Source organism: Cyprinus carpio, chromosome B13 (assembly GCF_018340385.1).
Source record: "Cyprinus carpio isolate SPL01 chromosome B13, ASM1834038v1, whole genome shotgun sequence".
NCBI classification, from domain to species: domain Eukaryota; kingdom Metazoa; phylum Chordata; class Actinopteri; order Cypriniformes; family Cyprinidae; genus Cyprinus; species Cyprinus carpio.
In genome coordinates this window covers 27,637,184-27,651,304 of record NC_056609.1, presented here as the reverse complement: position 1 = coordinate 27,651,304, position 14,121 = coordinate 27,637,184, and the positions used below count along the sequence as shown (strand labels likewise).

The 14,121-nt window shown below is 37.0% G+C and overlaps 1 protein-coding gene across 4 annotated transcripts in view; it reads left to right on the top strand.

Moving 5' to 3' along the window:
* The first annotated feature begins 254 nt into the window (after window positions 1–254).
* Window positions 255–14,121, top strand: part of LOC109100707 (arginyl-tRNA--protein transferase 1-like) — a 77,399-nt gene continuing 63,532 nt past the window's right edge. For 3 of the 4 annotated variants that reach the window (XM_042737532.1, XM_042737533.1, XM_042737535.1), the window contains exons 1-5: window positions 1,228–1,385; window positions 5,253–5,316; window positions 5,902–5,964; window positions 6,154–6,269; window positions 7,247–7,429. In XM_042737532.1, coding sequence (XP_042593466.1) covers window positions 1,286–1,385; window positions 5,253–5,316; window positions 5,902–5,964; window positions 6,154–6,269; window positions 7,247–7,429 — 526 coding nt within the window. In that variant the 5' untranslated portion in view covers window positions 1,228–1,285. Of the gene's footprint in view, window positions 676–1,227; window positions 1,386–5,252; window positions 5,317–5,901; window positions 5,965–6,153; window positions 6,270–7,246; window positions 7,430–14,121 lie in introns of those variants that run through there. The other variant, XM_042737534.1, reaches the window with a different exon arrangement.

Below are 14,121 nucleotides of genomic sequence, written 5' to 3'. Positions count from 1 at the left end.
TCGACGTCTGTTGCGCACGCTCGGTTGGTGTTCGGTTTTCGTCGGATTTTTTTCCGGAATTGTTTGGTCACATTCGGCTTTGCCACCTGGTGGTGCTTGATACGCACAGCTATAACTAAAATCAGCTTGTAATCTATTGTTAAAGTTATAAACAATATTAAAATGATTTAAAAAAGGGAATAGAGTTATAATCATAGCCTGTATAAAAACAGGGTTATAATACGTTCCCCAACAGTGCATGATGTACCGCCCTCTAGTGGCTATGAGAACATCTCCAATCCTTCGAACGTGTTCTTATTTTGTAGAGCTGACCTTACTTCGCCGTTTTCGGTCGTTTAGTGATATTTAGTTTTAATTGATGTGATGTTAGTTTAACTTATAACACGCACAAATGTAAATCACACTTCACGTCAGCCTGCGTGTTGCCCGATGTTTTGAATGCGCCGTCACTGGCTGCACATAAACAACCTTCCAACGTTGTCTGAGAGAGGGGGGTTTCACAGTGTAACGTTACCTTTTTAATAACATTACAGAGTCATCGTTTTGCATGGCATATAGTATTGACGTCAGCAAGACGGATACCTCGGGAAATGTACTCCATAGTAGAGCTCAAAGGTGTAAAGTGTGGATATCGCTGTGGCTACTGTGGAAACGCAGGAGGTAAAGCTTCATACGGTAAGTGAAAGATGCATGGTATGAAGTATACACAGTACAAAACACAATAACCGTATCATTTTTGTGAATATGAACAAGGCAAGTTACAGCATTTTGGAAGCGTTCAAAACGATAGTTGCCTTTTTTAGGGGACTTTTACCACACAACAGGAAATGTAACGTTACAGCAAATCAGTGCTTCCGGTGCTGGGCCAGGTCACGTAAACGCCGTGCTCGAATCCTACACGGCGAAATGTTTTGTTCCTTGAACAACGTTGACGTTGCTTCCTTGTCTTTTTGGAACTTCCATTCACGTCAACTCATTAATATTAATAATGTTAATTATTAGTACTTTCGTTTTACTGAATACAGATATATAGGCAACTTATAATCTTATGTATATTTGTGTTAAATGTCTTTTAAAATGTGTCTATCCTTTGGCAATGTAAAGATCCTTTTTTATGTAGTTTTTCAAGCGCCCACCTACTAACAGCGGGGTTTCAGCATATCAGACCAATCAGAGACGGGCACTGTGCGAACGTCATGCAGCGTAATTAATATTCATGAAGCAGGCCGTTCCAATAGTAGGGTGCCTTTTTAATGTTTCTGGGCTCAGCTGAGGGAGCGTGGAGATGGCAGCGGGTGGATCGTTAAGTATAGTGGAGTATTTCGGGGGAGATGACGGCTATCGCTGCGGTTACTGTAAACATGAAAACGGCAATTTCTCACACGGTGAGTGGATGTTAATCTGTTACCGATGGCTGGTGGTAAATACTCAGAGAACTGACCGAACTGTTTAGGAAAGCCGGGTGTGACTAGTCTGTTTTGACTAGCGTTAGCTTTCAGCGGTTTCATCAACTGCTAAGCATGATTTGGGAAAGGTTGAGACGCTTAATTATATTAAAGTATTAGTTATATTGTTCCAAATGGGTTGTTCAAAGTATTTCATTGTGTAAAAACAACAGCACGATGGTTTCATTATCTGTGGTGGATAGTAGACCTGGTCAGCTGTCAGCCAAACGTTCCCTCACATTGAAATTTGTCAGTTTGGAGTATTTTTAAAAGAAAAGAAGATGATTTCTTGATGGAGGAATAGCAGAGGCCTGGTCATGTTTGTTCATCCCTGCCTTGACCAGTGACATGTCCTTTTGCAATGGGTTTAACAGCCCAGATCTTTACAGGAACTGTGTGTGTTGTAACAAGTGCATTCAAAATGATAACAAAGTGCATATTTGATACAAATTAGATATCAAATACAGGTTTAAATAAGTTTATGAAATGATGCATTTGCATTCTTCTTGATGCTGCAGATCCCCTTGTGTGAGGGACACACCCATGCTAAAAAAATAAAGGCTTCTTGCATAAAATACCCAAGTTGTACTATGAAAAATTAATATTATAATCACGTCTAAAATATTTAGTTTCTTTTAAGTTACATTATTGTGTTTTTTACATATTATAGGATTGTTATAGTATTGTATTTAATTTAATTATTTAAGTGTTTGATAAGTTTTGGATGACTTATTTTATTATATTTAATCTGTTTTAAATCTTTTCTTATTTTATGTAGTAAATTTATTTATTTTGACGTTATGCATGTTTTCTCTTGGACCCCTTCGCATGATGCTGATGCTGACTGCTTGCTGTAGAACTGGTGCTAAAAGTGGCGACGTAAGCAGATGAACAAGGATTGCCAGGCTGCAGTGTTGTAATAGTGGGAAAGTTAGGTATAAATAGGGGGCAAGCTTGTCTACGAATGAACGTGCTGGAAATAATCTGATCCTGGCAATCTGCTCCATGTCACATAATGTGAAAAACCAGAAGGAAGAGTGCCTCTGATGCTAATCCTGATGTGGCTGGAAGCCATCATGATGGGACCGTTCAGAGACGTTTGATTACTTTCGTCATCAGGTGTCCTAAGCAGCTTGCTTTGTGTATTTTAGTGACCTGCATAATGGTGATGGTCTCTGTCTTTAACTGATAGGCCACCGCAAACCATTTCAGGCCTGCCATGTAAGTCAAGTCAAGTCAAGTCAAGTCACTTTTATTGTCACATCACCACAGCACATGTGCTTTGGTGAGTGAAATTCTTGGAAGCGTGCACCAGAAATTGCAGAAACAGTTACATATAACCATACACCAACAGGTGAAAATAAGCAATATGCACATACATATAGTCAGTACACACAGTGTACTATTGGACATACTTACAGTTAGCACTACACATTTTACGCAATATGTACATACATACAGTTAGCACTACACATTATACACTATACACAGAATGTACACATTCTACATTATGTAGACATATATACGCATGAAAATATGCTAAGGTGCAACAGAGTGTACATGGGCTGGATACAGAAATGTTATGGATGTGCATTGGAATCCAGTGGTAGCAGGTAGATTATTGTATTAAATAGTTCGGTGTTGAACTGTTAAAGTTAAAGTGCAAATGTAGGAGAATAGTTTAACTGATTGCCAAAGTATTTGAAAGTGAATGCAAGTTCCTGAAACTTTTTTTGAGTAATATGAACCACTTCATCATTTACAATAAATCATTATCTTGCACTTTTCAGCAGTGCATTCATTGATGCACATTCATCTTCTTTATCTTTTTTTAATGTGCACTAATGCGTCATGAATAAGTCTGAGATAGCAAATGGGATTAATCTTGGTTTCACCTTGACTTGTGAACAATACAGTTTTCTCTCTTATTTGGGCTGAACTAATGTTGTGTTTAAAGCTGTGTGTAACTTTTCTTTGAAAAGTATACTAACCAGTTACCATAAAGATCAGCACTTAGTGGAAATGCAGCAAAAGCTGGTGCTGGATGACTTGAGGACTGGCATAATTATATAGAGGTGAATGACTTGTCTTAAACCTTTCACTTTATCGCTCTCCAATCAAATTTATGCAATGAGATTGCATTATACCGGGCTAATGCTTAACCCAGAGAAGACACACAGCCTGAATCCTTTGTCAGACACATGCTGCTGTTGCAAAATTATGAGTGCATTGATTGCAACAAATATACGGAGACATTTCATTTATTACAATTTAAGTATTTTAAATGCTAGATATGAAATAACAGTATTAACCAGGAAAAAGTACTTAATGAATGATTTTCAACTTTTAATTATAAACAACCACGAAATACATCTGGACTCTTATTTTGAAATGTCTATGTTTAACTGTTACTGGCTGCTAATTCAAAACGATGAGGCAGATAAAATATGCACTCACACAGTCACAAATTACAATACTAACACCTAGTTATTATAATCGATCAACGGTAGATAATAAAATAAAAACAGTGTTAATTGATTGTGAACTGCTCTGAAGGTGTGAGCCTTCTCTTTGAAATGTGCAGCACATTTATTTCTTTAATGAAATCATCATCTTTTAAAGTTTAATAAACACATTAGGCTGAATTGCGATTTTTACATCCCCAAATTAGGACCACTTGAAATTATAATTAAGATACTTTATGACCCGAGGTCTGTCTTTTCAGGGCACAGAGATGACTAAAGCTTTAAATAAAGTAAAATGAAAACACAAACAAACAAATCATTAATATATAATAGCTTAAAAACATCAAAAGCATTATAAGTTTAAAATATTAACTACAACTAAAATAATATATAAATAATACTAACATTAGCATGACAATAATCTGACCCTTGCTTACGTAAGTGATGTGGACAGTTCATGTAAACATCCATCATGATGCTTAAAACAATGGCTCAATGTAAAAACAAAACAATAGCAATAAAAATATTGGATGTTGTACTAATATCATGCATTGAAAGATTTAGACTTTATTATTGCTCAAAATATTTTTAAAGGATTTTTTAGTAGTTATAATTGAACTGATTGTACCTTAACCATTCCTGTTCAGAAGCATTAGCACCCCCTTTTGTCCAAAATCTACCAAGTCTAAATTTGTTTTCAAATATTTGTACTCAATTTTCAGTCACAAATTATATAAAAATTGGATGTATATGCCTATGTGTATGTCTCAAGTGACAATTATTTTAGCCTATACCACATTTATATATCAGCCTGCCTTCATGTTATTGATATGGCCATTTTGCTTTGACAAATGTATGATATCAGTCACTCATTTTTAGTTGTGGATATGCATCTTTATTAAAATGTCTTGTCAGTATTGTATGGTTTTGATATGGAGTCTCTTTATTCTTCTGTGTGTCAAAGATCTCCTCACTGTTTTCATTTAATGCATTATAGCTCAGTCTAGATAAAGAGACATCTTAACCCCACAGCCAAAAACTGAGAGGGTTCTCAGAGACTGATATCCTGTACGTGTCCTTGTGTGGGAGCTTAATTCTCCATGACGTCAAAGGAAACATTTCCCTTTGTGAACAGTGCTGTCAGGGGTCCGTTTGAGACTGGCTGTGTCTCATATCTACAGTACACATGGATATAACACAGGCATCAGATGTCATCCTTCTGTGGTTCTACATGCATGCACACACAGCTTCTTAAGTGTTCAAGTGATCGTGCATTTCTTTATTTAAGAGCTTGATCCTGAGTTTGTGTTGTATGTTCTAAATGCTGTTGTTCTCTCTCTAGGCATGTGGTCCCATACTATGACAGTGCAAGACTACCAGGATCTCATCGACAGAGGCTGGAGAAGGTGCTGATATTATTATTGACTGACCTCTGAACTGCGTGTTTCAAGATATAGTCTTCCGACTTTAAATCATGTGCTGCATAAATAGGTTTTCTTGCATAATGTCTTAGCAGGAAACACTACTACACATGAACAGGATGCAGTAGTCTGGTCAGTGTAATGAGCTTAACACTGTGACCGAATCAGACATACTCCCTGAGCTGTCTCACAGACCTCTTACAACCAGACAAATGGGTTTTTGTGCACTTGACAGGCACACTGCCTGAACGCATCATTTAAGACCATTTTTCTGGACTTGATGTGATATATTTGAGTGCAATATTCAGCAAAAAACAAACAAACAAAAAAAGAGCACATTTTTAAACAAGTGTGCAATGTCAGGTTTATTTATTAAAAAAAAAAAAAAACTTTAAATGATAATTTATATAAAATTTGAATGTGAATTTTAATGTATAGTCAGTAGTGAGCCCTGCGTAAATGGTCATTAATCATTTATGATCATTTATGATAATCATTGGTTTGTGTATGCTTAAATATGAATATTATATTTAAATTCAATTGATTTCTCCTTTTTTTTTTTTTTTTTAGAAGTGGCAAATATGTTTACAAACCTATTATGAATAAGACATGCTGTCCACAGTACACCATCAGGTAAATGAATCAAATGTTTTTTTCTGAGGTATAATAAAATTAATATCTGATAGTTAAATGTATTGAGTTATATTTTTAAATGTATATGTTGCAGCTCAGAAATGCTAATGAACAGTTTGCAGCATGTCAGATATGTTATGTGTCCTTTCACTCTTTATACATTAATGTGCTGCTGTACTTGTTTTATGAGTGCCATGCTTTGAACTTCCATCCATCGAAGACTCACAAAAAGACCTTGAAGAAGGTGAATAGGTTCCTTTCCAAAGGAGAGATGCCAGTAGAGAAGCATGATGAGGGACATGAAGGTGAGCAGCGTACTGGACATCAGCTTGCTGGTGGTGATTTAGGCCCAACATTCACACACCAATGTCAAGATCCACACGCATGAAGCTGGATGCTATGTTGGATGTTTATTTGGTCCGTGTTTCGTAAACTAATTTGAAAAAGCTCTTCATTACTTGACAGAAAATAGCATAAAATGTGTGACTTGCATGCCTTCCACAAACCGAAGAGGCTTCATTGTTTACTTTTGAGCTTGAGCTGATCAATAAATTACAGCTTTTGGTGATATTCAGTATTTATCTTAAGTTATGAATTAGCTCTGATATTGTTTGAAGTGATGGTTTATTTGTCCAGTAGAGGATTCAAAATTTCAGCATTGAAAGCAGATTCAAAATGAACACTATTGAATCATTTTCATATAGTGTTTGTGCACAAGTATAACAATATGGCCTATATAACAATAAATATATGCAGTACAAATATATTTATACTGAAATATTTAATATATGAAAAATGCAACAATGACTTCCATGCGTGATAACACAAACTATAGCTGCAGGAAAAACCCAGTCGTTTTTTTGTCAGGTGTGCTTTCTGTGCTGCAGGCCAGACATTAACCAGATGCCCTTCCTGTCATCCATGTGTTCACGGTGTTCTTCTCCTTTTGTCTTTTTGTCCATATTGTGTTTTGCCTGTGCATGATTTGTTTGTGCAGTGTTGTGTATGACAATTTTGGTTGGGGTTTAAGAAGTAAAATTGTGCTTGCAACTAGTCTCTTCATCATCAAGACCCATTTCGTACCATTTAGACATACACATTTAAAACTTGTGTGAGTGTGTATGTAAATGCAACCAATTGAGGTGTTCTTTTCAAATGATTTGCATAATTTGACGGTCCCAGGTAGCAGTGTGAGACTGCGAGTTGAGTGATTCCCCATGGACTGCATGAGTGGTATTGTGAATGTGGTTGTCTTAAATGTGCAAGTGTTGATTTTTTTTAGGAGAGCTCATGGACTCTGTGCATGAAGAGGGTGTTCAGCCACCTCCTCAAGACCCTCTGAAAATAGACCACAGTGAAGTACAGGACATCAGCACCAGTCCAGACACAGACACCACCAACTCAGCTGCACCAACATCGCCCAGAGACGACGCAGAGAAAACCACTAATGTTACACCCAAACCAGGTCAGTCTCATAGAATCTGCATCTTCAGCATTTATACTTTAACTCTCATGAGCTTTAAATACAAATAATTTACTGTTGTTTGTTCTTTGTGAGTTTGGATGGTTTCAGTTTGTGAGTGAGTCACTGGAAACAATTTTTTTTTTGTTGACCAATTTATTAAAAGTAATTAGTTCATCGAGGTAATTTGGATGTGAATCATTCTACACTGGAAAAGCATTGCTGTTGTGTGCAACCAGTGGTCCTCACAACAGAAAGATGTGTTGTCTCGTTAGTGAATATTGCTTTGCAATTCCCATTATGTCTTTCTCATAACGTCATCAGTTCAGACTGCTAACTCAAACTCCTGCATGCTAAAGGTCTATGGGCTTTGTGTCGCAGAACCAGTTGCAGCAATGGAAACAAATTTCAGAAAGTTGTGGTACATTAATCTGTACATTGATTCAGAGGCTTAAAAACAATGAAAGCAGTAGTTCTCAATCTTTTTGACTCTAAGGCCCCTCATTGTCCACAACAATATTTGAACTTCATGTTGTGTTATTTTACTGGTCTGACTAGTAAAATGCATATTCATGATAAAATGCCAATTTTAATGCTTGTTCTGAGGCCTCGCTGGAAGTTTGCTAAGGTGCCTAGGCTCCCTGTTTGAGAACCACTGCTTTTAGAAAACCTAATCTTATTAAAATCATCTGGGTCTTTAAACAGAACCAGTTCTGAATGAGAACCAGTTGATTCCTAACCAGACTTTTAACCAGAAGATGTTCCTCTAAGGAACACTAGAGGGCAGCGTTGGTTCAGAAATAAATGTGACATCTCCTTTGGGCAATTTTTTTTTATTTTTTTTAATTCCTTCGTCATGTGTTCCTGAAAATATCACTTTTCATGTCTAACAAAATTTCACCCCTTATTGAGATTAAATTTCAATAGAAAATGTATTCGGCTTTATCAGAGGTATCTACTGTGAGTCAACAGTTTGCTTTCCTTTATATAAGCGTGTAATGTATTCCCTGTAGACTTGAGGCACAAGGACCGTACATCTCTGAACATGAGTTATAGACAAATTAAAGTCACATACATCTACAGGCCCCTGGAATGAGCACCCTCACAGAACGGTCCGGAAATGGGAAGGATTTATAGAGCCTCCCAAAAGGAGGAGAAAACTCTCACTCTCTCTCTCTCCATCTCCAAACAGAAACCACCTGGTGACAAATTTATCACAGCTTGCTTTACGACCATCTTTACGTCTAAGTTATGTCTGTTGTTAGCGTTGACGCAGACAGAGCTCAATGACTGATTCCACACAGGAGGTTAACACTCTGGTTATAAACAACAGAATCTGTGAATGGTTTCTCTGGACATTTGAGCTGAATGGAGCGAATACATGTGATGTGAACAGTCTTAGACCTTCACTCGTAATTCATGTTAATGAGAAACAAAAAAAGAACAATTAAAAGTAGTTTGTTATGACCCTGTTAAAATCCAGAAACTGTATTAAGTGGTTGCTTAGGTGTTTTCAGTAGTTGATAGCTGGTTGCTAGAGTGTTTTAGGTGATTGCTGTGGTGTTGTGATGGTTGCTTAGGTCTTCAGAGGGACTTAGTAATAAAAGTAAATAGAAATAATAGCATAAGACATGTGATTTGAGGAGCCATTTATGCACTAGTGTCTCTACGATTTTTTACATGTTTTTGAATCTCTTTTACATTCACCAAGGCTGCATTTATTTGATAAAAAATGCAGTAAAATAATAATATTGTGAAATATAAAATTATCTATTTAAATATGTATTTTTAATTATAATTGATTCATGTGATGCAAAGCTGAATTTTCAGCATCATTACTCCAGTCTTATGTGTCACATGATCCTTCAGAAATCATTCTAATATACTGATTTGCTGCTCAACAAACATTACTTATTATTATTATTATCAATGTTGAAAATAGTCATGCTGCTACATATTCTTTTTATTTTTGATGAATTTACAAAAATAACTGTAATTTTTGCTAATTCATTCTTTGAAGATTAATTTCTTATGAATAAATACATACATCTTTAAAACCCCAAACATTTGTATCAGCATCACAAGTTATGTACGTTGTCTTTTTGGATGAAAGAATAAGTATTTCAGTGAGCAGCATTATGCAAAGAAATACATCAGTGAATACATTTAATTATGTTAAAAATGTTTAATTTGACTGTCAATGTTGATTGTAATGATTGCAGTGTCAAAAGGCCAATTATTTGTTCAATTGATTTAGTTTTCATACATTCATGAAATCTGTTTATGGACTCAATGTGAGACCATTTAACACCTCTTCTACTTTCATAATTTGGTGCATTTCTGAGTGAAACGGGACATTCAACAATATAAAAATAAGGATGAGAAATGGGAATTGATCTATCTGGATTGTAAAAAGATAAAGGAAGAGATTGAAAAATAATGCACATATACATTTTTAAAGAGTATAATAATCTTGATGAAACTTGCACTAAAATTAATATGTATTACAAAAGAAGATTTAGACTTCTTGTTGACTGAGTGCTTCAGTCTTGTGTGTTTGTGTGTTGCTGTGCCAGTAAAGGCTGGTTCAGGTAGTAAAAGTGTTTCTCTTCTCCACGCCCCACTATTCCTCTTTCCACATGTTTTCCTCTCATAAAGGAGTGTGCCAGCTCTAATTCACCCAGCCCTGACTCATCCCTGCACAGCAAATATACCTTCCACTGTCCCCTCAGGGTGTGTGTGTGTGTGTGTGTGTGTGTGTCTGCAGGAGTGCTTGCATCTGAAGGAATGTGTCTTTGAGTTTCTGCTGCTTGTGCATTAGCATGCGTAGCTGTATGTGTGTGTCCATGAGTCCTCAAGGAAAGGCAGTTCTGGACTTTTTATGAACTGTTAACTGCTAGAGAGGGAGAATGTGTCTTCCGCAGGAACAGATCTGTCAGAGTTTATCTCTCCCTTGCACACAACGGCCCGCTCGCAACAGCACGTGTTTACTGCTAAAGGTCTGTGTGACCTCCGCACAATCCGGTCAGTGTTTCTAGTCAAGCGTGATAATAATCAGTGTTTATAGGTCAGCATTTGACCGTGACCCATATAATTAGTCTTAAAACAGTCTGAGCTGTGTTCACTCTTGATTCAATAGTGTGCAATGCATGTTTGTATTATTATTAGTAATACAAACATTATGATATTTATAAATTATTATAAATATAATTATCAATTACTCTACATTATAAATGATTTTAAATGTTTTATTCAGGTATTATTCAAAATATTAATTTAATATTATTATATATTTTTTAAAGTTTTTATAATTTTTTTATTTTTTATTCAGTGTCCTAGCTTGAGCTTGGATCTAGTTCCTTCCAAATTTTTATTCTTGCCTACTTAAAGGGATACTCCACGCCAAAATGAAAATTTTGTCATTAATCACTTAAAAGCTTTGTTCGTCTTCGGAACACAATTTAAGATATTTTGGATGAAAACCAGGAGGCTTGTGACTGTCCCATAGACTGCCAAGTAAATAAAAGTGTCAAGGTCCAGAAAAGTATGAAAGACATCATCAGAATAGTCCATCTGCCATCAGCGGTTCAACCGTAACGTTATGAAGTGACAACAATACTTTTTGTAAATGCAGAAAACAAAAATAACGACTTTATTCAACAATTCCTTTGTCAACAGTCTCCTCTGTGTCTCTCCAAATCACCGTATGCTGCGTACAAAAAGTATTGTCCTTGCTTCATAACGTTACGGTTGTACCACCGGATGGCAACTGTCATACAATCATACTCTTCTGGACCTTGACAGTGTAATTTACCTCGGCAGTCTATGGGACAGTCACAGGCCTCTCAGTTTTCATCCAAAATATCATAAATTCTGTTCTGAAGACGAACAATGCTTTTACGGGTTTGGAACGGCATGGGGGTAAGTGATTAATGACAAAATTTTCATTTTGGGGTGGAGTATCCCTTTAAGAATCTTAAAAGGATAATAGGTCATTCATTCACCGTCAAGCAAAACTATGCATTTTTTTTTTCCTGTGGAGTTTTTTTTTTTTTTTTTTTTTTTTTTTTTTTTTTTTTTTTGTCCATACTCTGAATGTCAATGGAGTCCAGTGTTATTTGGACCCCCAAAATTCTTCAAAATATCTTAATTGTTATGTCCTACAGAAGAAATGAAGTTATGCATGTAGAGCTCAGTTAAGCAGTGTGAGTAACAGAATGCAGGCTGTCTTTGTCCTGGATCTGGCCCAGCGTCTGCTCTTGCTCTCTCTCTCGTGTTTACTCTGGTTTGGAGGAAAGCCATTCAATGTCTCTATCATCCATTTGCCGTATTTACAACCCTGGCCGGAAACATTCCCTCCTCTAAGTCAACTGGAGGTATTAACAGGAAAAGAGGGAAGAATGAATGTTAAGAAAGAGCTAATTGTCTCAGTGACTCTTGCTCTTTGTCGGAGGAAGTCACAGAGCAGCGCTCGGAGGTCCTGTAGGAGGTCCCACGTCTCATGCGAAGCGTGTAAAGGCCAGATTTATTTGAGGAAAGTGTAAATAGTCTGTTATCAATGGGCTTTTTAAAGCTGGTACAAATCTGTGCTTTATGTTGCAAGTGTAACTAACAAGTTGCATCCGGTTAATGCTGCACTTCTAAAGAACTTCTAAGACATCTATATTTTATTGTAGTATTAAATTAAAGAAAGAAAGTAAACACTGTTCTTGTGTTGTTCATGGGTGAATCTCTTGAAACTTGTCCAGAATTTTAATGACAGTTAAGTTTGTTTTCCTTTATAACAAACTTTATTTGTTATAATGGAAATCAATTTTCAAAGAATATACACCACTGTAAGATTTTTTGTTGAAAAGAAAAATATAATAATAATATTACAAGTCAAAAATTCAGAAGAAGAGCATTTATTTAAAATGGAAAACTTTTGTGATATTATAAATATCCTTACTGTCACTTCTGATCAGTTTAATGTGTACTTGCTGAATAAAAGTGTTGATTTCTTTAGAAAAACACCCTACTCTACTTGATATTCTTGATTATTACATGGAAGTATTTGGTATTTGTTGTACAGACCTTGATTTATGAATTTTTTTTTCTTTGCTATAGTAGTAAAAAATTACAGTAATGATAGTCATCAAAATGCAAAAAAAAAAAAAAAAAGCTTATATGCTTCTGACAGATTTTTGCGATGCACTTAGCTATTGTATCTCAGATGGGTTGATGGCAGGCGGGCTGGCTGACGCTCGACGGCGGCTGGCACAGGGACAGGCAGGAAATGGCCCCGCTTTCCTTATTGCTCCAAACAGGATGTCGGCATGTAAACTGTTGACATAGGATGCCGGGAGCACTCCGAGGGGCTGGCGTTGGTCCAGGGAGATTGAAGGGGGGATACAGAGAGAGAGGGAGGGAGTGAGCAGGTTATTGTACTCTATACACAGATATATACTGCCAAAGTTCAAAATGCATTATCACACACAAACATAAATACAGCAGTTGAATCAGTTTTTGTTCTCGACCGATAGAACAGGATGTGAAGCTTTTAATTTTGCACTTCTGGTGTCAAATATGTGTGTCTGTAATTGCCAGCTAATCATTTCGAAATCGCCTGCAGGCATATCTAGAGACCAGACACTTCAGCAAATGCATTGCAATACCCAGCCAAGCATCCCAAAGTATCAAGCAGTTTTGCACGACTCAGATTATTCTTGGAAAATTGTTTTATAAATAGAAATTTGATAATGCTTCAGAATATGATTTTTTTTTAGGTGAAATAAGGTGATGGGGTCTTGACAGTTGTCAGAGATAAAGTTAATGACTGAAAGTGTGTGTCCAAGCGTTAGCTCAGCATTACACCATATAGTGCGCACTCTAATCTTTTCTCAATAGTAAATGGATGGCCGGCTGCCAGGGCTGCCGCCGCCACACACTCCGACACCGTAACTGATGCAGTGACCCTCTCCGTCCCCCCTTTTCCTGACCAGCCCTCCCTGTCGTTCTCAATCGGGGATTATCACCTCCTTCGGTTTCCTTCAGGGCAAATGAAAAACCATCTTGACACTTTCGTTTAAACCTGCGAGCGGCCTGAACAATCCTCACAAAAGCAGCGGGAGTCAACAAACAGAGCCCTGTTGTTTTACAGCTGCGATGATGTCATGATATCAGAGGAGCGCAAATGACTTCCATCTAAACGGGAGGAAAACTAGCCGACTCATTGGAGCGCACACATCGTGCTCGTAAGGATCACGCTCTCCTACCGTTAGTGAACGTGCCCGCGAGCCGCTTATGGAAACATGCTCTCACACCCAGCAAAACGGCTCCAAATGTGGGATGTGCTCAAGACCTGTTATTGATTATACCTCTCCTGTAGTCTTCGCTCCTCTAGCAGTGGTAAATGGACGCTTGGTTTTGTTTCAGATGGGCATGCCGGCCCGCAGGTTTTTTAGACTCCTGCTGCTGGTTTTGGCTCTTTCTGGAGATGTCAAGTTTTCCACTGTGAACTATTTATTTGACATATTTTAGACTCAGGGTGTGTCTGTGCATGTGGGCAAACATTCTTAAAAATTACACATGCCACATAAAGCTAACCAAGTCAACACAAAATCAAAATTTTAACTATTATTTTCTTGGTCTGAATGTGCAGGATTGATCAGTGCATGTTATTCTAAAGGCTAAGAATTGAATATGTTTGTAAGTTT